The sequence below is a fragment of the Lontra canadensis genome, unplaced genomic scaffold (assembly GCF_010015895.1).
Source record: "Lontra canadensis isolate GAN:19392208 unplaced genomic scaffold, GSC_riverotter_1.0 scaffold3, whole genome shotgun sequence".
In the NCBI taxonomy this organism is placed as follows: Eukaryota; Metazoa; Chordata; class Mammalia; order Carnivora; family Mustelidae; genus Lontra; species Lontra canadensis.
The window spans coordinates 1,533,690-1,556,147 of record NW_022630997.1 but is presented as its reverse complement, the minus strand read 5'-3'; the positions used below and the strand labels follow the sequence as shown (position 1 = coordinate 1,556,147).

The window sequence follows — 22,458 nt, the reverse complement described above, 5'->3', positions numbered from 1 at the left end:
GCAACATACATTCCTGATTGGGTTCCAACGACGCGTGGGTCTGGTTTGTCTGCCGCTGGCCCCCATGCAGCCCCTGTCTGCAAGGAAAGGTCTCTGCCTTCCTCCTGTGATGCTCTGGTCACTTCCTGGCCCTGACTCAGAGCAAAATGCAGTCCCAGCCTGGCCTGTCAAAGCCCAGGTCCCCCCAGTAAGACGTCCTCAAAGGTCTTCTGGTCCAGCGTGCTGAACAGGAGCTGTTGTGAGTTCCCCGTCCCTTTTACCAGTTACATTTTCTGAACAAAGCTGCTTTTCCATGCAGGTGCTCAGAATGAAAAATAAGTAAGCATTGGAGGTTCCACTGTGGAATTTTTCTGTCATCCGAACATTGTTCTTGGCAAGGAGCAATTTAAAACAAACAGCCATTGTGGGTTACATTTTCAGACCGTTTAGAAATAGGGGTGTTCTCTGATCATCCCAATCATTTTTTTTTTTTTCTTTTCCGTTCCTGGCTATCTGTCTTGTGCTGAGTAGCTGAGGAGGATACCTCTGAGGCTTAGCGTCGGATAAATATTTGTCGAAATGTCTACTACAAACCGGAAGCCAAAGGGAAGAGAAAAAGCATTAACAGAGAGCTGTGCTCCAGGCTCAGCCGGAATTTGGGCGGTCTAGACAGCTACAAGATATGTGGGGCTCTTAAGAAAGAAAGAAGGAATGACGGGACCAAAGAAAAGCATGTGCCTTTGGGGCCTGCGTGCTTTGGTTCTGTACTTGCATGGCTGAGAAAGCTTCAGTTTAAAATAAGTGGGTTTTGGCAAGAGGTGGTACGGCACGCTGGCAAACTGATTATGCCCTTCTGCTTAGATAAAAATGAAAATGCATGAGGTCTTTTGCTTTTTTCTTCTTGACAATTAAAAGCGTCTACTTGGCTGCACGCTGACACACAGCCCCTGACAATCTGCATGAGGCCCCTGTCCAGCCTCGCCTCCAGGTCTCCAGGCTGACGGAAGCAGCTACACTTCACGGCGCTCCAAGTGACACGTCCCAGGAGGGAGTTTTGAGAGGCTTGACTGGGTCTCTCTCTGTGCCAGACCTGGGGGTGGGCTCTTGGGTGGGGGTCTTTGAGTTTTACTAGAGGACTTTGGCTCCCTGTTGACACTATTCCAGGGCCTGTGAGCGACTGAGGCAGCCGAGCAAGTCCTGGGGTGATGAATAAGTTGAGACCCTTTCCCCACCCGGGCCTCAGTTTCCCCATCTGGGAGGGGAGGGTGTCGGACTGGCTTTTCTTCAGGTTTTCTGCCAGGTCTCATGCTCTGTGACGTGTCCTTTCTCCAGCTGTGATACTATTGCATGGTGAAGGCGGGGGGAGGCGGGCGATGTCAGTGCTGGAAAGGGGCTTCATTTCCCATGGGCAGACCCATTCATGGACTTGACACAGCACAGGGCAGAATTTGGAAATAAGTATGTTAGCGTATCACCAAGAGCAAGCGAATGGACAGGTTAGGTCGCTAATGTATTCTGTCCATTTGCTCGTCCAGTGTCACTGTGTGCTAGCTGCACGCCAGGCTCCGCGCTCGGCGCTGGGGTTCTTGGGGAACCAGGCGGCCTGGGCCCTGTCTGCTCCGGGTTGGGTCCTGCCCTGCTTGGAGTTCTGTCCTGTTGGCTGAAGGACTTGCCTCCATGTAGGTCTGCGCCCGGGAATGTGCTATGAAATGCAGTTCCAACCCCCTGTTAAAAGCCAAGCATTTACTTCTAGACACCGAGGACTTTAAGACTTCTATCTTCAAGGAGCAAAGGATTTGTTTTGACAAAAGAAGTGTAAACAGGATCCTAGTGAATGACTTTTCTCATGGCTGCTCCTGCTTTAATCAGTCGTATATTTATTGGTGACCTCATAGTGTCCACACTGTCCCAGACTCTACAGAGGGTGCAGAGGGGGTGGCAGTGGAGAAAGAATTTACAGCTCGACTGAGGAGCCAAGTCCAAGTCTGAGGACAGCAGCCAGAGGAATGAGACAGCACAGAAGTTACGTGATCACAGGTGTCCCACAGGCGTCAGAGCTGCAGGAGCTCAGAGCCAGGGAGGGAAGAGCACACTTGGGTCAGGTGTTCTGGAGGAGGAGGGGGTCGGGGGAGAGAGGGCATTCCAAATAATTCTCCTGCGCTGGCCCAGCCTGCGGAGTGTAACTGTCCGGCTGATCGCCAGCCACAGTTGTCACGGCTTTTCTAGTCCTTAGTATATGGCTGGAGCTCCCAGATACAGTGTCCACAGCAGTCCCGGGCCCACGGAAGTGGAATGACCACTGGTCATGGGTATGTCTATGTTACAAGGGTGCGCCCTCCCCCGTGGGCTCCCAGAGGTCGCCAAATGGTGTCACTGGTGAGATGTCGTCCACCTCTCAGGGTCCCAGGTCCTTACGGGCTGCTGCTCTGGGTCCCTAGAAACTCAAAGTTCCAGAACAGTTGTTCTAGTATCAGAAGGAGCTGAGTTCAGATCCTGTCTCTGTCATTTGCTGCTCTGAAGGCCTAATACTTCTCAGTGCCTCATTGTTTGGCTTCATCTGAAAATGGGCTGATCATAGCAGCCTTTTCATAAGCCTATTTAGGCCTGCAGGAGACAAGCATGTAAAATGTCTAGCTAGGGGCCTGGTATACAGCAAGTGCCCCATTCATGTTAGCTCTTACTGTTTCTATGATTATCACTATACATCAGGTGGCAAAGTGGGAAAGCCACTTTCTGGCCCGAAGGTCATTTCTTTCTGAAAACAAGCTCTGCCAAATACTATAAAAAATCCATATTTAAAATTTAGACACCCCTGGCCTATAACTCAGCTGAGCAAAGTCTGAGTTGAGACTCTAGCTTTCTCTGTGTTTGTTTCTGCAGAAGCAGCGTGCCTCTCCCATCTCTTGTCTGCAACACGGACGTTGGGGGAGCTCTGTGCACCCGCAAACATGCCTGTCTCCCCCACCATAGCCCCTCTTGGGTCTGGGGCTGACTTAGGCAAAGACGGCTTGGTGGAAGTTGTTGACATGGTCTCATGTTTAATTACCAAAAACCTGGATCAGTTTCTAGCGGCCCAAGGCCTCCCAGCTCTGTTCCTCGGGGAAACAGAGTTTGGGTGTGTCGGGTGGCTGGTATTCTAGGTTCATGAGGAAGCAGCTGGGGGAAAACAGAGGTTTACCTAAGAGAAAAGTCCAGAAGCAGAGAATATCTGTCACCTAACATTTGTCCTCTGTGTCCCAAGAATGAGGGCCAGGGAGCAGGTCTTACGGAAGGACAGGTCTGGCCTCAAATTAAGAATGGACTCTTAACGTGATGCTGGTAAAGAGCCCTGGACACTTGGCAGGTGCTGTGCTTCCGGTCCCTCGGAGGGCGCCGACTAAGGTTGGCAGAGTCCCTGCTGGGGCTCACTGAAGCTGGGGTCTTCAGACCCTGAGACATCTGGACCTTCGGGAGATCGTCAGTTGCCTTCACCTTCCAGGGCATTCATTTCTCAAGTGCCTTTGGCCAGCACAGCTGTGAGCCTCACTGGGCCCTGGCCAATGGCCCAGGAAGAAGCGGGGCCGCCTCTCTGCACGCAGGCCGCTGTTTGCCTTGGCCTGCGCAGCCCCGCCACTTCCTGGCCCCGCCCTCCTGCGGCTCTAGCTTCATTAGCTCACAGCTCCAGGTGAAGCCAGTCCCCGGGGCCCTGAATGGCCCAGCCGCCGCCCTCACCTCCCAGGCCACGGCAGCTCACAGTAGGGCTGGGTCAGGCATTGCTACCCAGGGGTAAACTGGAAGAGCCCTCGAGAGAGACTGAGATACAGAGACGGGGACTAACAACCCCAGGGCCTCCCAGCAAACTGTGGCAGGCTGCTACAGAAGCTAGGGCTTCCTGGAAGCCAGGGCTCCTGGCCCTCAGACATCACCCTTCCTAGGCCTTCTAGAAATACTACCTTTAAGCTCATGCTTGCTCTGTTCCTGCTCTGGTCACAGTGCAGATGTGGGTGGGAAGGCAGCTTTGTGGGCTGAAGGACTCCAAAGGTTATGTACTCTACTCGGAGCTCTGATGTTGGAGAAAGGCCCAATTCTGTGGTGTCTCCACCCCACCAGACTCCTCACAATCTCCCTGGGGAACTACCAAGTTGGGAGGTGGAACATTGAAGCTCCTGTCATTCATCGGGCTCATTCTGGAAAAGGGGAAACCAAGGTCCAAGGACAATGATGGGTGTGAGGTCATGCAGGGATCAGAGGAGGAGCTGGAGGCAAAGTCCAGTCCCCCGGCTCCATTCCCATGGCGCTGGCCAAGCTTTCTGGAAAGCAGCAAGTCAGGCAGGGCCCCACATTCAGGCCCACCTCACCTCTGGGGGCTCTGGACCCACCACGGCTTCCCCTCCAAGTGCAGCACACAGCCTGGCCAACATCACCTTGGGCCCAGGCACTGCAAGCCCCTTTGTTTCCTTTGGACTGAAGCCCCGCTAGGAACAACTCTATCATCTGGTGACACAGGGAGACCTTCATTCGTGGCAGATTCAGCACTGGGGCTGTGTCAAGGGAGTGTGGGCCTGAGACTTCTCCCCTGTTGGGAAGCCAATGGCCTCCACATGACATTGATTCATTCGTTTGCTTGTTCCATCGTTGGTTCATTACCACTACACCTGCGCCCTGCTCCGGCCAGGCTCTGACCCGGGGGCTGGGGATGAAAGGTGAGCTAGACTGTGAGCGAACACAGAGCTGGAATCACCCTGGGCGCTTTAACACCCCGGACACCATCTCCAGAGATCTGATGCAGTTGGCCTGGGTGTTTCAGTTTCTAAAACTGCCTGTATCTGTATGGAAATGTCTTTTCAAGGAGAAAAAAGCTTGTAGAAAGACTGTGACTATAGAATATAGCGGCCTCAGGACGGTTATGAGCATAGTGGAGCGAGGGAGGGCATTGGGTCACCAAGAAGGGAGAGCACTGTTGATGGAGCTGTCCCAGTGGCTGGTACCACTGCAGGCCTGGTCCCAGCTCTCCAGAAGGTTCCATCACAGGCCACTCAGGGTGAACACAGAGTTCTGAGCACCTGGCTTATGACCCAGGCCCCGCACCCACCACATGTCTGGCGGCTCAGTGGTTTTGCAGCTGTGTTTTTAGAATAGTTGCGTTCTCCCCATTTGTGAAAATATTGAGAATCTAGAGAAATAGAAAGGACCAGAGGCCACACGTTGGTGTATCTCCTTCCTGCCTGGCCTTTTCCAGAGCCCGCACTGCTGATGGAGAAGGTGCCCTTCTGCCGACCTCTCGGTTGTCACGCTCACCTGGTGCTGGCATGAAAGGAAGGCTTCCGATCCCAGGGCGGTGGGCTTGTAGTGTAGGAGAGGGTGCAGGGTGCAGGGGTTCGGGCCTCTCATCTGCAGATGGTGGGTAAAAGAGCCAGGCCTGGAACCTGCTTCCCTCTGGGCCCCCAACTTATCCCAGCTACTGCCTGCAGTTCCTCTGTCTGCCTGGGTCCACTGAGGCTACCGGCTCCTCCACTTACCCACCCAATTCTTGGTTTCATTACCACTGCAAGGGAATATCTAAATTGTTTGCTTTTCTTGGCCTTGAGGATGAGGGAGAGGTCACTGCCTGACTCTGGGGCCCCATTATTACCCAGAGGGCCCCACAGTGACAGCATATGCTCTGTGTCCTGTCCCGCTCAGCCCCCACCCCGCTCCTTCCCAGACTCTCAGTAAAACTTGAGACCAGAATGAGGGGGACAAAAGGCACAGGAAGATGGGGCTTGGCTTGGGTGTGTTTGTGTAATGTGCCATATGTCATTTTCTTTTCACATGAAAACATCTCTCTTGAAGCAGTAGGAGCCCACTCAGCTGTTGCTAACCAAATACCAAATGTTTCCCTTCTCCTCCCTTGCTCCTTCCAAGAGGTGGGCTGTGAAGAATTGCCGTTATCCGTGATGCTATCTTGCCTTTCAAACGTCAGAGAGCTTTTTCCTTAGAGCAAACACTCGATTGTTTTTTCCAGCTTTGGCAGGAATTTTTAAGAGAAAGCTGTTTTCAAATCACTTTTCTGTTTATTGTTTTAGACCTGGAGTACAGCAAAGTGAAGGGCTCATGGGCCCTGCCTAATCCAGTCTCCTCACATCTGTTTTGCTAAATTGCCTTAGGACCTATCAGCCCCTCCCCACCCTTCAAAAAAAACGAAAACCAAAAAAAAAAAAAAAAAAAAAAAAAAGAAAGAACAACAGCAACAACCGACCCCTGGTACGTTGGAAAAACAATGTTAAATAAAATAAAATGAAAATGAAACAGCACAAACTAATATAAACCTCCAGTTGGTAGAAAGATGGTTCCAGAAATCGCTTTTGGACACCCCCCCCACCCCCCATGTACAATAAACATGTGGTTTCATTTCCAAGGGCTCCGGTGTGAGCCGTGTTAGCGTTTCCATTTCCTCAGGAAGCCGCCTTTCTTGCTCTTACTTCTGCAATGGAACGTGCATTTTCATTGGCCCCAGTTCAAGGAGTGCCTGGGGCAACAATGAAATCAGTCCCAAGCAGGTTCCAGTCAGCGACACCCCACCCCCCCAAGCCCCGACTTCTCCTTGCTCCCCATCCGCAAGCAGGGGACTGTTGCCAACTCTCCCGGCCGGGGGAGGGGGTGGCGGCCTTGCTCACTTGGGTTTGTGGCCTTCTGAGGGGAGCCACGCTGTCCTCGCCGCCTGTGTTCTGGCCTTCAGTTGGGAAAATCTGGTTGCCCTCCAAGCGTCCGCATACCACAGCTCTTAATTAAGAAAGTATGTTCCCATTTCATGTCACTCGAAAAGAATGAAAACAGTGACAGCATTTATTTCTTTTCACTATCGATAACATTCCTGTTTCTGAGTCCACCGGGGGTTGGGAGTCGTGAAGTTGACCGGGTTGTGAGAGTCTAACCTCAGCCATGTGCTGTGGGGACATGTGGCTTCTCTGTGAGAGGGAGACTCCCGGGGAGGCAGAGGAGGCCAGCAGAGCCCCGGCCCCTGCCCGATCCGAGCCGGGAGGCCATGGCTCCGCCACAGGAGGGGCGGCTTTTGCCTTCTTTGGTGATGTGGAGTCAAGTCCCCTTTCACTAGCTACCTCCCATTTTCTTCCTGAACCTTCGGAGAAGTAAAAGCCACCATTTCTTGCATCTTCTAGAGCAGCTAAGATCGGGCCTAGAGGCTACAGCTTACGTGGGGCCTGCTGAGTGCTGAGACCGGGCAGGCGCACTCCTGTGGTGCTCATCCATGGTGGCCGTGGACAGCCTCACCCGGAGTGCCCGCCTGTGGGAGACGAGAGGTGGCCGGGCCCCTGGTCAGGAGCCTTGCCCAAGACTATGCGGCAAATCAGTCCACTCTGGCTGCTATAACAGAATACCACAGACTGGGTATTTTAAACAATGAACATGTATTTCTCACAGTTCCGGTTGTTGGGAGTCCAAAATCAAGGTCCTGGCAGATTTGCTGTCTGGTGAAAGTCTGCCTTCTGCTTCATAAATGACCATCTTCTCGCTGTGTCCTCACTTGGCAGAAGGGGTGAGGGAGCTCTCAGGAATCTCTTCTATAAGGGCATGAATCCCATCATGAGCTCTCTACCCACATGACCTAATCACCCCAAAGGCCCTGCCTTCAGTGACCATCACAGTGGGGATTAGGTTTCTTTGTATGAATTTGGGGAGACACAAACATTTAGTCTATAGCAGGTATCCTTTCCAGTAGTCCTGAGGTAGTGGTGCCATGAGAACAGGCTGGGAGACAAGGAGAGGCTCTCAGCTCAGCACCCAACACCATGAGGTGGTAGCGGTGAGGACAGGGCCCTTGTCCTGTAACTTGGTGTCATGCCCGACTATGTGGGGTAAAATTGAAAGTGACTTGGCTGTGCCTAGACCTTCAGGACATGCTTGTAGCAGATCTATGTGCACATGCCCGCGTGCTTGACTGTGTATTCCCAGGCAGTTATGTTCATTACCAAGTACATTTATTTGCTAACACCCTCAGTCAACACTACATTCTGATTCCTGTCCCTTCTTGCCTCACCTCCCATCCCCAAGCAACTATCACTTTCTGTTTATTTTTTTAAGCCGTTCTCTTTTTAAAAAATTTTTGTAAGAACATTTAACAGGGGATCTATCCTGTTAAAATTTAAAATTTTAAGTGTAAATACACCATTGTTAACTAGGCATGACATGGTACAGCAGAGCTCTAGAATTTAATCATCTTGTGGGACTAAAACTTTATACCCATCAAGCAACCTGTCCCCATTGCCCTATCCCCTAGCCCCTGGCAATCACCATTTTCCCTTGTTTCTAAGAGTTTGTGTATTTTAGATACTTCATAGAAGTGGAATCATGAAGTATGTCCTTCCATGGTGGGCTTATTTTGCTTGGCACCTCAAGGTCCTTTCTAGTTGTCCCATATGGCAGGATTTCCTTCCTTTTTAAGGCTGAATAATATTCCATGGAATGTTTACACCACATTAAAAAAAAAAATCATCTATTGGTCCTTGAACATTTAGATTGTTTCCACATCTTGGCCATTGTGACGAGTGTCGCAGTGAGCATGGAGTGAGTGCAGGTATCTCTGAAATCTTGGTTTCCATTCTTTTGGATAAATATCTAGAAGTGGTAATGCTGGATCCTCTGGTCATTCTATTTGTAATTTTTTGAGGAAACTTTGAATACTTTAAGCCATTCTTGAAGGTCTACTTGCTCCTTGTGGTGGTCACAGACCTAGCCCTGAATTCTTTCCCTAAACACACCTTCCACCATGCTTGGCCATGCCCTCCTGGCCTTCCTGGCTTCTCACATGGGGACTTGCCTCCTCACTACAGCTTCTCCTTTCCCTCCCCACCCCAACTTCTGGCCCCATTTCTCAGGCTTTGATCTTCCTCTTCCTTCTTCCCCAGCACTCGGTCTCTGCTCGCATTGCTCTCAGCAAGGTGGTCAACTCCCATTCCATGCTCCAGGGTGCTTTCCCATGGGTACCACCTCTGCCATGGGCCCACCATCACCAGACCATTCTGTGCCATCTATGCTGAGACATCTTCCTGACCATTCCCAGCAGGCCTGCCGTATGCAATTTTGTTTCATTTCCATGAAACTAGCCCTGTCTGTGAACATGCCTCCTTCCTGCCTTGACTACTAAGCAGACTTCTTAGGACAACAACAAAGTGTGTTGTGCCTTGTCTGCTCTAAGGGATGCTCATAACAAGGCCCAGAACATAGTGCCCAGTAAGCGTTCAGCAAGCATCTGCCCATTTGCTAAAGGGATTATCTCCTAGGAAGAAATGGTTCTGTCTGAAGATATGGCTGGAATTCAGTTCAGTGTTAGAGGAAAGTGTGGCAATCCTGCCTTCCTGTTCATGGGCATGCTGAGGAGGTGTCAAACCCTTGAAGACACCAATGACATACGTGGTTTTCTTAAAGTCAGTTCAGTCCAGCTCATCACCAAAGCAGGAGTCCTACCAAAGGGACTGTGCCCTCCCTATCCATACATCAATGGCTCCCCAACCAGTGACCTCCTCTTGTCATGTCTTAGGCTCTCTGCTTTCACCCCATTGTCATCCACCTTTCTGTGGACTACTTGAATCACATGTGCTCTAAAATCAGTAATCCCTGATGGGACACTGAATCCATCCAGTCTCCTTGGCCTTGGAGCCCAGCTATTTCCCGGGCCTAGTCTGCCTTTGCAACATGTTACCTCCCACTATGCTCCTGTGTGCATGGTGAACCCAACCCCTCCTTGGGGCACTCTTACTTTTGATCAAGAACACAGCTCAGTGTCCGAGAGCTTATGAGGGGCTTCATAGACCTTTCTCTATTTCCAGTCACCTTTGTCTAAATATGCTTCAGTTTGCCGTGTCCACTAGACCTCTATTACCATGGCCAAGGTCAAACGTCACATCACAAAGGCCACATCCCATTCTTGGTCCTAACTGACCACCAGCTGTTAACTCTAAGCCTCTTACTGGATCATTAACCTGCCAGTAAATATAAAGTGTGCTTCCTCCCACTCATACAGACGCCCCCCCCCCAGGTGATGAATTCAAGAAGAGAGTCTTAAAGTTGAAGAAACCTTCTTATATCAAAAATCAGGAGACCTCAGGAGACAGTTTGTTAAATGATGGACCCAGAAAAGTAAAATAATTACATGATTTGTGGATACTTTGGGATAGAGGAGTCTGAGTCCCCCTCATAACTTATATGACAGCTTCTTTCTGGCTTGGAGAGAAGGGCCAATGAAGCACATAGCCCAAAGCAGGGTTCTCATGTTCTAGAAGAGCTGGAGTGTGTGTGTGTGTGTGTGTGTGTGTGTGTGTATGTGTGGACAGTGCATGCATGGCTGTGTGCATAACATCTCAGGGTTCTCCTGGCCTGAGAGAGAGAGAGACATTCAGAGACGGAAACAAAGCTCTGCCCTTCTTTCGGGGATGGCCCTCCCCACCACACCCAACAGATCACACTTCAGAGAGGGATGTGGGGGGGGGGGGGCTGCAAGCTGGATTTAAACGATAGGAAGGCTTCTGTAGAAACCAAGAAAAGAGAGTCTGCTCTGAAGATGTATTGGAGACCTTCCCAAGCTTCCAACTTGTGTCATCTCACTTTGTAGAAGCGACCCACACCTTGGGTTTGCACATGGCAATGTGCATCTCCTCCCATCACGCTGATCAACTTCCAGATTCCTAGTCTCCCTTCTGTGCCCTCGTTCTTCATTTCTAAAGGAACTGCAAACGTCGCACTCTGATTTTGTTGGTGGCGGTGACGATGCTTCCTCAGAAGATAAGCCCATTTATCTTTATATAAGCCCGGAAAAAAAGAATCCAAAGAGATGATTACTGACTTCTTTTATCTCTTTCTGGGCTTCCAGTGAGTGGCTTTCTTGCCTGGGATCCTCTGTACAGCTGGGAGAGGCGCGGAACTGAGGTGCTGACAGCTTGTGTTGGAATCACATGGTGTTTACTGTGCTGTGAGTTTATAACGGCCTTGTTTCCATACTGACAGCAAATGCCATATGGAGAGAAAAAATCCTGTCAGATGAACCCTTAAGGAATCACAAGATGGTACAGGAAATCTCTTAATTGCTTTTGGAAATGGGGAGGGGCCCATTGCTCAAATCACATAAGCCGAGTGGGTCTGTCTGCCCTAGTTGAATAAAACTGGAGACTGACTCTGGGTAATGTACTTCCATTCTGTGTTTGTGCTGGGGAGGTTCAGCTGATTGGGAAAGCGTGAGGAAGTTTGTTTTCCTCACCTGGGGGGGAAGGGCGGGAATCAGGCGGAGTGGGAGGCAGTGAGGGAGCGGGAGGCTCTATCTACCCGCATCACGCTCACAGGTGCGGGCTACCGACCTGTCACCCTCTCGCTCCCTCCTCCCAGATTCCCTGCTGCGGCTGAGGATAACACTCATCTGACTTGACATTTTATTACTGTCACTTGGGATCTTGTCTGCTCACCCACACACGCTACCCTTTCCAGCGGAATCCAAGCTCCCTGAGGGCTGGCACTGCAGCCCGTGCCCCGCCGCCCCAGCAACTCTGGCCCACGCTGAGGTGGGTTCAAGGTCCGCTGGAACGGCTCTCTGGGAACCGTCTGCGCGGGGAAAGGTCACCGAGTTAAGGCAACGGTCCAGAGCACTCGGGGAGCGGAGCAAGAAGGGAACCCGAAGGCGGCTCTCCGTGCTGACCGAAGTGTCCGTTCGCGAGAGGACGAGATGTTTGGGTGCCGCCTTACACACATGGTACTTAGGACCGGTGAATCCCACCCCAAGTGGCTGCCCTCGGGCCGTTCACCCGTGAGAGGAGAAGCGGGCTGCAGATCTGTCCAGCCTGGACGCCTCGGCCCTTGCGGTCCGAGTCGCCGTGGCCACGAGCCCAAGCCAGCGGACCCCCCACTCTGTCGGCGAAATGAAAGCGCCGGCACCAGGCTGGCCTCACTGAGGCGGGCTTCAGGGGCTCCTGCGATGTCGCAGCGCCGAGTTTCCTTCTTCTGCGTTCAGCCTCGCCTTCCCCGTTTCATTCGCTCTGCGTTCTCACTGCCTAGTGGGAAACACAGCTGCGGCAGCACTTGGCTGACTGAGCCTAACACTTCGGCATCCCAGGGAAGAACAGGCGTCTCTCCTTTAACTTCTAGAAGACTCCTACCCACTCAGGTCAGGTGCCCTGAACCTATCATGGTGGCCTGGACACAGAAGGGGGCTCTGATTGGCTGGGGGCCAAGTCACATGTCTGTTTCTGAACCTTTCACTGTGATAAAAATAAGGACTTCTGATTGGCTAGGGCGGAATCACATGCCCATCCTCACCCTATTGTATGGCTGGGGGGTGAAGGCTCTGGTTGGCTAGAACTGGGTCACATGCCCATCGTGTGTCATTCTTAGAACCTAGGGCTGGATTTTTATGGTCGCGGGGACGGAGATTTCCTTGAAGGAATGGGAATGGAGAGCAAGAGACCCACCAACTCCATGATAGCACGTGGTGTTTAGTAAGCATTTTCTGTACGTTAGGTTCTGTTCTGAGTCTTTTCTATGCATTGTCTTATTTAATCCTCAGGATAGTGCCAGAAGGTAGGTATGATTAGTGTCCCCAGTTTACAGATGAGGAGACTGAAGGATGTAGGTGTTAAGTCAGATGCCTCAGGACACACAGGCGCACAGTGAGGCTGACGTTTGAGCCCAGGCATTTAGCTCCAGAGCCCATGCTCACAGCCACCATCCTCCCTACAAGTCACAGCTTTACCTGCTATGGATAAACTCTTCGGGTGTGAAAGTGAGTGGACATGATGGTTGTGGTCCTATCTCCTTGTTGTGTTCCTTGTCTTCAGAGAAATCCCCTCTCCGGGGATGATTGTCCCTGTTCCTCCTCTGCACTGGGCGAGGATATCGTCATTCCTTTTGTTTGGGTGGCTCTCCTGAGGTCTAACTCACCCTCTTCCTGGTTTGCCCACGAGGACAGCTGACTGTTCCTAGTGCAGCTACACAATCAAAGGTCCAGCAATGAGTGCTGGAGAGGGTCCGAGGTAACATGACTCAGTCAGTCCATTGAGCATCTTTCTGGCCAGAGAAAGCTCCTGCAGAGGCTTTAGCATCATCGCAGGAAGAGCCAGAAGGTACCACTTGCAGCCCCCTCCCCAACCCCCATCTTACCTCCAACAGGCACCTTTATTGTCCAGAGGAAGACTGAGGCCCAGAGAGAGCAAGTCAGTTGCCTGAAGTCACATAGCAAGTCATTGGCCAGCACCTGGTCTCCAGGCCTCCAGGCTTGCAGTCTCGCACTGCATTTCCTCTTTGGAGCTCTCTTGGCTGTTGTGTGCCTGAGGGCTGGTCGCTTCTTGTTTCCATGCCTCTAGCTGCTCAGCTGGAAAATGCAGGGTTTTCATAATTTGAAGTGCTTTGAATTACAAGTAATTTTTAAATCTTTTCAAACTGCCCTAAACAAAGCTCATAAATAAACTTTTCAGATGTGGTTTGAGCTGCAGGCACGGCTTGATCCAGAGATTCATGACACCGCGAGGACACCACCTTTACTTTTCGTCATTTTCCCACCCCTGACCTGCTGTGTGTGTGAGCCTCGTCATCATGGGAGCTTCCCTTGCAGTATCAAGGGCACTGCAGATGACCTTGGTCTTATACCCGTGCACCCCAGCCCTCAGAGGAAAAGAGAGCATTTCTGCTCAGTGTCCAAGCACAGAGTGTGGTCCACTCCAGTTGGAACTGGTTTGGATTACATGCCTGCCGCCCTTATCCAGTCACTAAGTGGGCAGTGTGACATGGTGATCAGCCATCCAGGCGGTGGCGTCACTGTCCCCGGAATTGCTGGCATCTGGCATACAGGAATCAGGGCATCGGAGAGGGGGAGTGAGCTAAGACTAGAGGTTGGGGCATCACTGGTGCCATCCTCTAAAATGCCCTTGTCCCCTCTGAGTCTGCACAGCTTGGAGAGAAATGAGGGGTCCTGAGAGTTTGCCAGTCGTCTCGCTCCATCCCTCTGGGATCTGGATCCAGGTGTGGGTTGCCTGGACAGCCCTGCCTGCCTCTCGCCTGCATCTCACCACATTCTTCTTTTCTTGTTTCCAGACAGAGATTACTGCAGTTTATGTGACAAGCAGCCAATTGGGAGACTGCTTTTCCGGCAGTTCTGCGAAACCAGACCTGGGCTGGAGTGTTACATTCAGTTCCTGGACTCAGTGGTAAGTCCCTGCTCCTGGGGAGGCCCTTTGGTCCTCTGTGATCAGTGATTGTTTTTGCCCAGAGGAAAAAATAGACCACATCATTTAGAACGGTGAAGAATGAGGTTGTTGCTTAAGAAATTTCCAGTGCAGACTTTGAGAATGCTGACTTGTCTGCAAGTCTGCACCCGCTGGGTCACTATGGAGAGGTCACCTCCCTCTCTGGGCCTCAGTTACTGCTGTTTTAAAGGGAAGTGCTGTCATTTTTCTGATTCTGGGAGCCTGGGTTAGTATGCAAGGTGGCGCCTGGGGAAGTTGGGTAACACCCCAAGGTAACAGTCGGATTCCTTGGTCCCTTCTTCCAGCTGAAAACCCATTTTCTAAATTCCAAACCTTGTGTTTGTTTGCTTATTTACTGTCTACTTTTCCACTAGAATGTAAGTTCCCTGAGGCCAGGACCCTGGGCTTCCCCTTCAGCCCTGCATAGCACAGAGCATGGCACATACAGGCTTTAAGTAAACGTTTGTGTAATGAACATATGTTGGCCATTGAAAGCCAGTCTGACAGTTGCTGGCTCCAGCAACTGCTGGCATGTATGGACACGTTTGACGCCGAATGGAGACTTCCTTCAGATTTACCAGTCATTGATTTGTTACACAAACGGTGCCTCGTCCGCATGGGCTGTTAGAACAGGACGTAGGACTATGCAGGAATTCCTCAGCACTTGTGCAGGAAGGCAGGGCACCCCATCCTGGCAGGCTGCCTTCTGGGTGTCTATCCAGGGAAGGTGGACAGTGGGTGGGAGGGCAAGGAATGGAAAGGAATGGGATATTTCCAGAGTTCCTTCTCAGGGCAGGGGACCAAGATGCTGCTATTTCCTAGAGGCCCTGATGCCACTCTTGGCTGAAGCCATCCCAACCTCTGTCTAGGTTTAGGGGGTAGTCCTGTGGGGCCCAGGATTCTGTGTCTGCTTCGGGGTCTCAGTGTGAATCTCTAGATTTACAAACCAAACTGCCCACTGAGTGGCTCCCCCAGAAGTCACCTTCCCCTCGATCCCCAAACCTACTAGGCCTGACATGTGCCTGAATCCAGTGACCAGCACCCGTAGTCACCTAAGCCTAAAAACTTTGGAATGTCCTTGACCCCTTTCTCTTCATCATCCCTTCCCCCATCTAATCCAGGACTATATGCTTGATTCCTTGACCCCTCGCAGACCAGTTCCTCCATTGCCTCTGTCTTGGTTTTGGTGGAGGCTCTCAGCATGTCTCACATAGTGACTACAAGAGTTTTCAACCTTGGCTGAGTAATAGAAACACCTGGGGACCCTTAATAATTACCAGTGCCTGAAGTTGAAGCCCAGACTCATTAATCTGAATCTCAGAGGGGGTGGGGGTGGGGCTAGTAGTTTCATAACTTCTCATAATTTCAAATGGTTAAAAGTAAAGTCATAGAGCAATATATGCACCCCTCACCCCACTCGAACCATTATGAACTCACAGCCAGTCTTGTTTCGCCAGGTCCTGCCCCCGCCCCCCCCCCCCCCCGGTAGCGTTTCGTAGCAGATCTCACACATAGGATCTCATCTGTGAGCATTTCTGTTCAGTATTCCTGAACGATAAGGGCTCTTTCTCACACAAAAAAATCACCACAATACCCTTCGTGCAACTCTAAGAAAAGTAATTATTATCATCAAATATTAGTGTTTAAATGTCCAACTTTCTCACTTTTTGTAAATGCGTGTTTTAACAGGTTAAAACCATCTCTCCTTGTTCATCCTTAAGAATGTCCCATAGTGTGAATTTGCTGTCATCCCACCTGTCATGTAATGGGTATCTCTGAATTGCTTGCAAATTGCTGATTGAATCAAGAAACTTGACCAGATTCAGTTTCAGTTGGGTTTTTTGGTTGTTGTTGTTTTTTGGCAGGGGCAGGGTGACTTCATAAGTGGTTTCTTGTTCTTCCATCAGGGGACGTTACTCCCTGCTTGTCTTTCTGTCAGAGATGGAGGCTGATTTAGGCGGTACCCAAATGTGTTGATTAAGTAGGGGTTGCAGCGCGGCGACATTCTCATTTTGTCATTCCTTTTTCATTTGCTAACTGGGGCACTTCCTTTTGATTACTATTTGGTTACCCGGTGGTAAAGTTCATGGAGGAGTTGCTTCATTCTTTCCCTGTATTTATGTTTTCTAAATACCGGATCGGTTCACTGGCACCTTCCAGTAGTAGTAACCAATTTGTTTTAAAGGTGTGGATTTACACATGATGCATTTCGGCATGTGGTGGTCATTATCCTTACTGATGCTCTGGGATCTCATTGTTGGCCACAAGGTTGGATTCTCAGCCCTTGAGAGGATGCAGTCATCACGGGCCACTGTTTGCTATCCTGTAGGTTGCGGTGTTACAGCTGATATTGTATCTTTCCTGCCCTAGATTTAGAGTCCTTTGTATCTCCAAGGAGCCCTGGTTCCTCTACTGGGAAATGGTACTTGGAGACCACAGTTTGCTCACTACCCATGGACTGGGCCTGAATTCTAATAGACATCAGCATTTTTCAAGTTACCCCTGGCTGTACTGTGTATCCAGGGTTGGGAAGCACTGACATCTAGGATAGAGTCCGAAGTTCTGAGGCTGAATACCAGGACTTCCACGGCCAGGCCCCCACCTGCACTATTCATCCTTGACCTTCACCCGGGTCTTTCTTGAGCCCTGCGTTTTTGGACTTGCCACCACCGAGGTTGAAGTCTCTCGGCTCTGGCTTCCTCACTCCTGATTTCTGAAATGCCCCCACGTAGCCCTCAGGAGAATGCCTGCTTGTTCCTTCTTCTCTCATATTCTACTCTCAGAAGCCTTCCCTAGCCACCCCGCCCTGTTGTGCCCTCTGCTCTAGGTGCTGGCTCCAAACTGCACCTGAGCCTCATTATTGGGCCGCGCTGGCAGAATGGTGTTATTAGTCAGGCATGCAGCCTCCACAGACAGACCAAAGGAGCAATGCTGGCTCTGGGTGGGTGCTGAACCCCTCTGTGAGAGTTCGCCAGGGGAGTATGTGGTGGAAGGGCAAGGCAAGCAGGGGAACAGCCAGTGCAAAGGCCTACAGGCCCAGCATCTGTGGCTGGAATGGAGGGAGCAAGGGTAGAGAGGGGTCTAGGGGAGTTGTTGATTATGCAAGACCTTGTGCCATTAAAGAACTTTGACTTTGAGTGAAACGGGGAGCCAGTGGAGGGCTCCGAACAGAGCAGTGACATGGTCTTACAGGATTCTTAGGGATCCCTCTGGCTCCTGTATTGGAGGGGAAAGGGTGGACACAGGAGTTCTGATAGGAGGCTACTATAGTGGTCCAGGCGAGGGCCGATGGTTGCTCAAGCCAGCGTGGAAGCATTTGGCAGTGGTGAGAGTGGATGAATTTGGGGCATGTTTTGGAGGCAGAGTGAACAGTATTTTTGGATGCCTTGTGGGTGAGATAGAAGAGTTAAGGATGACTTCAAAGCATTGACCTGAACAGATGGAAGGATGGAGTAAGGGAAAGCTGTGGGAGGTGTGTTTGGGAGAAGACCAGGAGCTCCATTTTAGGCACGCTCAGCCAGAGGGTCTCTCGGACGTCCAAGTGGAGATGATTGAGGGGAGATGGATGTTCAAGTTGGTGTCTGCAAGAAAGGTCTGGGCTAGATATGGAAGATGGAGAGTAGAGCTGGTATTTAGGGCCATGGGCTGGATGTCAACGTAGAGCTGGTATTTAGGGCCATGGGCTGGGTGAGCTGACCCAGGAAATGAATGTGGAAGGAAAGGTGAGGACCAAAGACCAAGCCGTGGACCAAGACTGCTTCCCATTTGGAAAAGATGAGGCATTGCCAGCTTTGAGACTCGTCTAGAGAGTTGATGAGGCAGAGCAGGGCAAGGCTAAACCCAGGAGCCAGTGGAATTTTCCAGCCACGTGTCTTGTTAGACGCTTATAGTCAGTTTGAGAAGAAGAAAAAAAAATCCAATGGATGCCCATTTTCATTCTAGTCGTGCAGACGTTCCCTTTTGCTGGGCCAGTACCAAGAGCTCTTTTTCTGGAAAGGAAATGTGAGTCTGGCTCCCCGTGTTGATGCGACAAATGTTCTTTACATTCGCCTTCACGCCGTCGCCACTCAGAGAGGCCGGCCCCGCCCCTCGCATTTTGTCTGCATCTCTGGGAACTAGCAGGGCCTTTTCATCACCCATCTTGACGTCAAATGACCAGGCTTTGGAACACCTCTTTTACGCAGGAAGGCTTTATTGAGTTTTCCAGGGCTGGCGCAGCCCTCGCCTGAAATGGGTTTTTTCCTTCCACCCTGACTGGAACTCCGAGGAGGCCGCATACAGCCCCGGTGCTCCTTGGCTCAGCCGGCACCATCCATACTGTTCCCACCTCTATGTTGAATTTCTCCCAAGTGGGATTTATTAAAAATAACCCGTCCTCGTCAGGCTCTGACATAGTCCCCAGGAAACGCTGCTGTCCTGCACAGTCCCAATGTTTGAGTTTCTCGAGTCAAGCAGGAGACCCGTGGCTGTTTTAAAGTGGGGACTGGGTAACGGAGGGGCAGCGGAACTGCCGTGTGTCATTCAGCAGGCCGCAGGGGTAACACACCCCTCAGTCTTAGTTGTCAAGGGCCTCTTGGGAGCCTGAGAAGGACTCCCTCATTGCCCTTCTCACAGAGAAATGGGATCAGAGACCAAAGTCAAAGCTGTGACTTGATTTGACCTCAAAGAGGATTTGCCCACCTGGTCGGGACCAGAAGGGGCTCCAGTGTCAACCTCCACAGGCCAGTAGGGCCTTTCCACAGACTTCGTCAAGATTGATGTACTTCTTCTCTCCCCTGATTTTCTGGGAGCTTTGGTGGCATGCCAGCTCATTTAGAACCCTCCTGTCCCCTCACTTGGGTGGCATGACTGAAAGTTCTCAGGTCCCTTCTCTTTGGGGTTGGGGAGATGTGGCACATGCCCAGTCAGCTGTTTAGCACTTATTTCCTGGATGTCTGTAGTGTATCATCCTCTGTTCTAGCAGTTGGAGACTATACGCTGAGGAGGAGAAGGAAGTTCTTGCCCTCATGGAACTTGCTTTCTGATTAAATGAAGGATTGAGAAATGAGTAAATGAAGAGAGCTTTTAATAAAGTAAGCGATACTAGCTGTGAGTTCACGTATGTAAGCATTCGTTACCTGTTGCTGTATAAGAAATAACCTCAAAATGGAGCAGCTTGAACCAACAAGAAACACCTATCTCGTGGCTTTTGTGGGTCAGGAGTTTCTGGATGATTTACCAAGGTGCTACTGGCTTTTCTCAAAAGGTTCTATTAAGATGTTGGCTGGGGCTGCAGTCGTTCAAGGCTTGATCTGTTTCCAAGTGTGTGTGCTTGGCTGGCAGGTGAGTGGTGGCTGTTGGTTGGAGGCCCCAGTTGCTGTCCATGTGAACCTCCCTACAGGACTGCTTGAGTGTCCTTGTCCCATGGCTGGCTTTCCCCACAGCAGTGATTCCAGAGAGCATGCTAGAAGCTGCAGTGTCTGTTATGACCTAGACTGAGAGGTTCCATACTGTCCTGTCCTCAATATTTTGATGTTGACACACGTTAGCTCTTTCCAGTATGAAAGAGACTTCTTCAGAGGCAAGGATCATTACCGTCCCCATCTTGGAGACTGGCAGCTCTAGATAGGGGGATACAACAAATGAAGTCTTGTATCAGGAAATGCTAAAAGGCACTTCAAGCCATTCATTAGCCTAGAACTGTAGGAAATTACTTGAAATCAGTGGGCTATCACTTAGCATTAAATATGCCCGCTTATCCTGAAATTATTTGTAAAATGAAACGATTTGCCAGGCTTCACCAGAGGAGTCAAGGATTCTACTTCTCTTATTGATGAGTCATACCCAGTAGTTGTCTTGTCTTTCTATCACTTCTGTGCTCTCCCCAAAGGCGGGGGTGGGGGTGGGGGGTAAGGGGAGTAATCATTCTTCAGATGGACATGGAGACCCTCAGAACAGTTGATAAAGCCCGACCCCGGGAACAGGGTCATCTTGAAGAAGTACCACTTATACAGTGGGTCCATCTGGTATACCTCTGTGGAGTTGTCCAGTCTCCTGGGTACCCCACCCATAGTCCTGAACAGCATGGCTCTCCCAGGAGCTGCCATGTTCCTAATGGGTGTAACCACACCCCTACCCCCATTCACAGTCAAGTGGAGTAGGGATGAGCCTGTGAGCCAATGTAGGCCAGTGATTTCTTTCTCTGGGATGTATAAACTTGAGTGGAGGTTCTTCTCTGGTAGAGAATGCTTAACATAAAAAGCCTGGGAGCTGCTGACTTCCATGTGCCACTGGAGCAAGCCAGTCAGCACTGAGAGAGAACGAGGCACATGTACGTGCCTGCGCGTGCACGCGTGCGCGCGTGCACACACACACACACACACACACACACGAAGTGGGTTCCAGAAGTGCTCCTGTTTCTGGTTCCTGATATCTGGTTCCTGATAATTGGGGCCTGGCTGCATTTCATTTCTCCCACAATTTGGTTGTTCAATCCATCCTTGAATTCTAAGAGCTAAGAGATAACGCTTTTTTGCCTGAACTAGGCTAGAATGGGATTCTTTTCACTTAGAACTGAAAGACTAACAGGGAGAGTCAAAGGCCTGTCCATGGCAGCCTTATGAGCCTTGTTGGAGAGTGAAGACAGAGAAATAATTCTGGGGCTGGGGGATGAGGAGAAGGAGCTAGGGGGTCCAGGGGTGTTGGAGAGGGTGAGGAAGAGCCACTCAGGGCTGAGGCTCTTGGGAGAGTATGATGGGGCAGGCAAGAGGGGATAGCATGACCCTTCTGCAAAGGACTCTGACAGCAGCTGGTGGATTTGTCACCTCCCCCAAGGGAGAAGTGTGACACCCCTTTCCTCCTGCCTTCTTTTAAGCCTTTGCCCCAGCCAGGCTATGTTGCACAAGCTGGTGTCTGCGGTGCTGTCAGTATGGTCTGGGGTCCCCCTGGAGTCACTCCTCCCACTCTCAGGCTGTACTCCAACATAGCCAGGGGTCAGCTTCTCCCTCTCTCCTCTCTCTGGTCCCATCCCATCTGTTGACCCGAGGGGGGCCAGTGACTCTGTTCCTGATGCAGGCACCTCATGCCAGCTAGAGACCAGAAAATAGTCTGCCAAGGTAGATACAAGCTTTGGGGCTGACTAGACCCACCCGATCCTGGGACTCCTGGGGGATGCGCCCCCCTGCAGTGCTGCTTCATTCTAGCTGGGGAGCAGAGAGGGGGCAAGGTCCGGGCCCAACCATCTGAAGGATTGCTCAGTCAGGGTCCTGACAGGAGATGGACAGCCTGTCCACGAGCGAGTGCAGGGCTGTTGATGGAGTGCTTAGCAGGATGGGGAAGTCAGTAGCACTGACGCAGTAAGTGGGAGCCTTTGCTGCCTCCGCGTCCGCAGGGACAAGGGGAGGGACTGACGCAGGTCAGCGTATGCAAGCTGGGTCTTCAGAAGAGGGGGCAGGGAACCATGATGCCCAGGTGGCAGGGGGGTAATTGCCCATCCTGATTCTCGCCTGCCCCACACCCGGGTAGAGAGTGACTCTAGAGGGGCAGACAGAGACCTCCAGCCCGCAGGGGCAGCACAGGCAAGGCGCCGAGGCCGGTGTGGGTGGAGCTGGGTGTTTCTCCAGAAAGGGCCGTGCTGAGCAGCACTGCCAGCCAAGCGCGTCACTTGTCCCTGCCGCGAGGACTTTGGAAAAGCTGACCACATTCAGTAATTACAGAAGCCGGAGGTGGCAAGACCTCATAGCATCTCTGACTTCATCTTCTTGTCAGGGCCGGAGAAGGTCTCCCAGGAGGAGGAGGTGGCTTCTGGAGTGATTCAGAGGCCGAAAGGAATCCGGCTGTGACTGTGCTCTGCAAACGGGGGCCGGCTGTTTCGAAAACGTGGCAGGTCCCCTTTCACTGGCTGTGGTCTTCGTGTTTTTAAAAATCATCGGAGGGAAGTGTGTTTTAATAGAGAGGACATATTTTCACCGACATTTTCTGAGATTGATGATGAAATTAGAGCAGACCAAGAGGGTGAAATATTAGGCTTATAAACTAGGATGTACACCGATGTTTATACTCTTTGATGGGCAGAGGTCTAGAAATAATTCTTTTTGCCTTAAACTCAATGTAGCGTTTTGCTCTTTGTGTTATAACAGCATCTCATCCCCAAAGGCCATTTCTGCATTTGGCGTAAATCACAGTCCGAGGAGAGGCTCATGAAATGAGCACCTCGGACGCATCTGGGGAGGAGAGGGATCCTCCGAGTGGATTGGCATAGGTGGTCTTTGGTGCTCTGGCTGTTAGGGCTGAGCTCCCAGGT

General features: G+C 51.1%; 1 protein-coding gene across 2 annotated transcripts in view; it reads left to right on the top strand.

Moving 5' to 3' along the window:
• GRK5 (G protein-coupled receptor kinase 5) overlaps nucleotides 1–22,458 on the top strand; it is a 208,141-nt gene that overhangs the window by 135,278 nt on the left and 50,405 nt on the right. For both annotated transcript variants that reach the window (XM_032878689.1, XM_032878681.1), the window contains exon 3: nucleotides 14,026–14,138. In XM_032878689.1, the coding sequence (XP_032734580.1) occupies nucleotides 14,026–14,138 (113 nt within the window). The remainder of the gene's footprint in view (nucleotides 1–14,025; nucleotides 14,139–22,458) is intronic.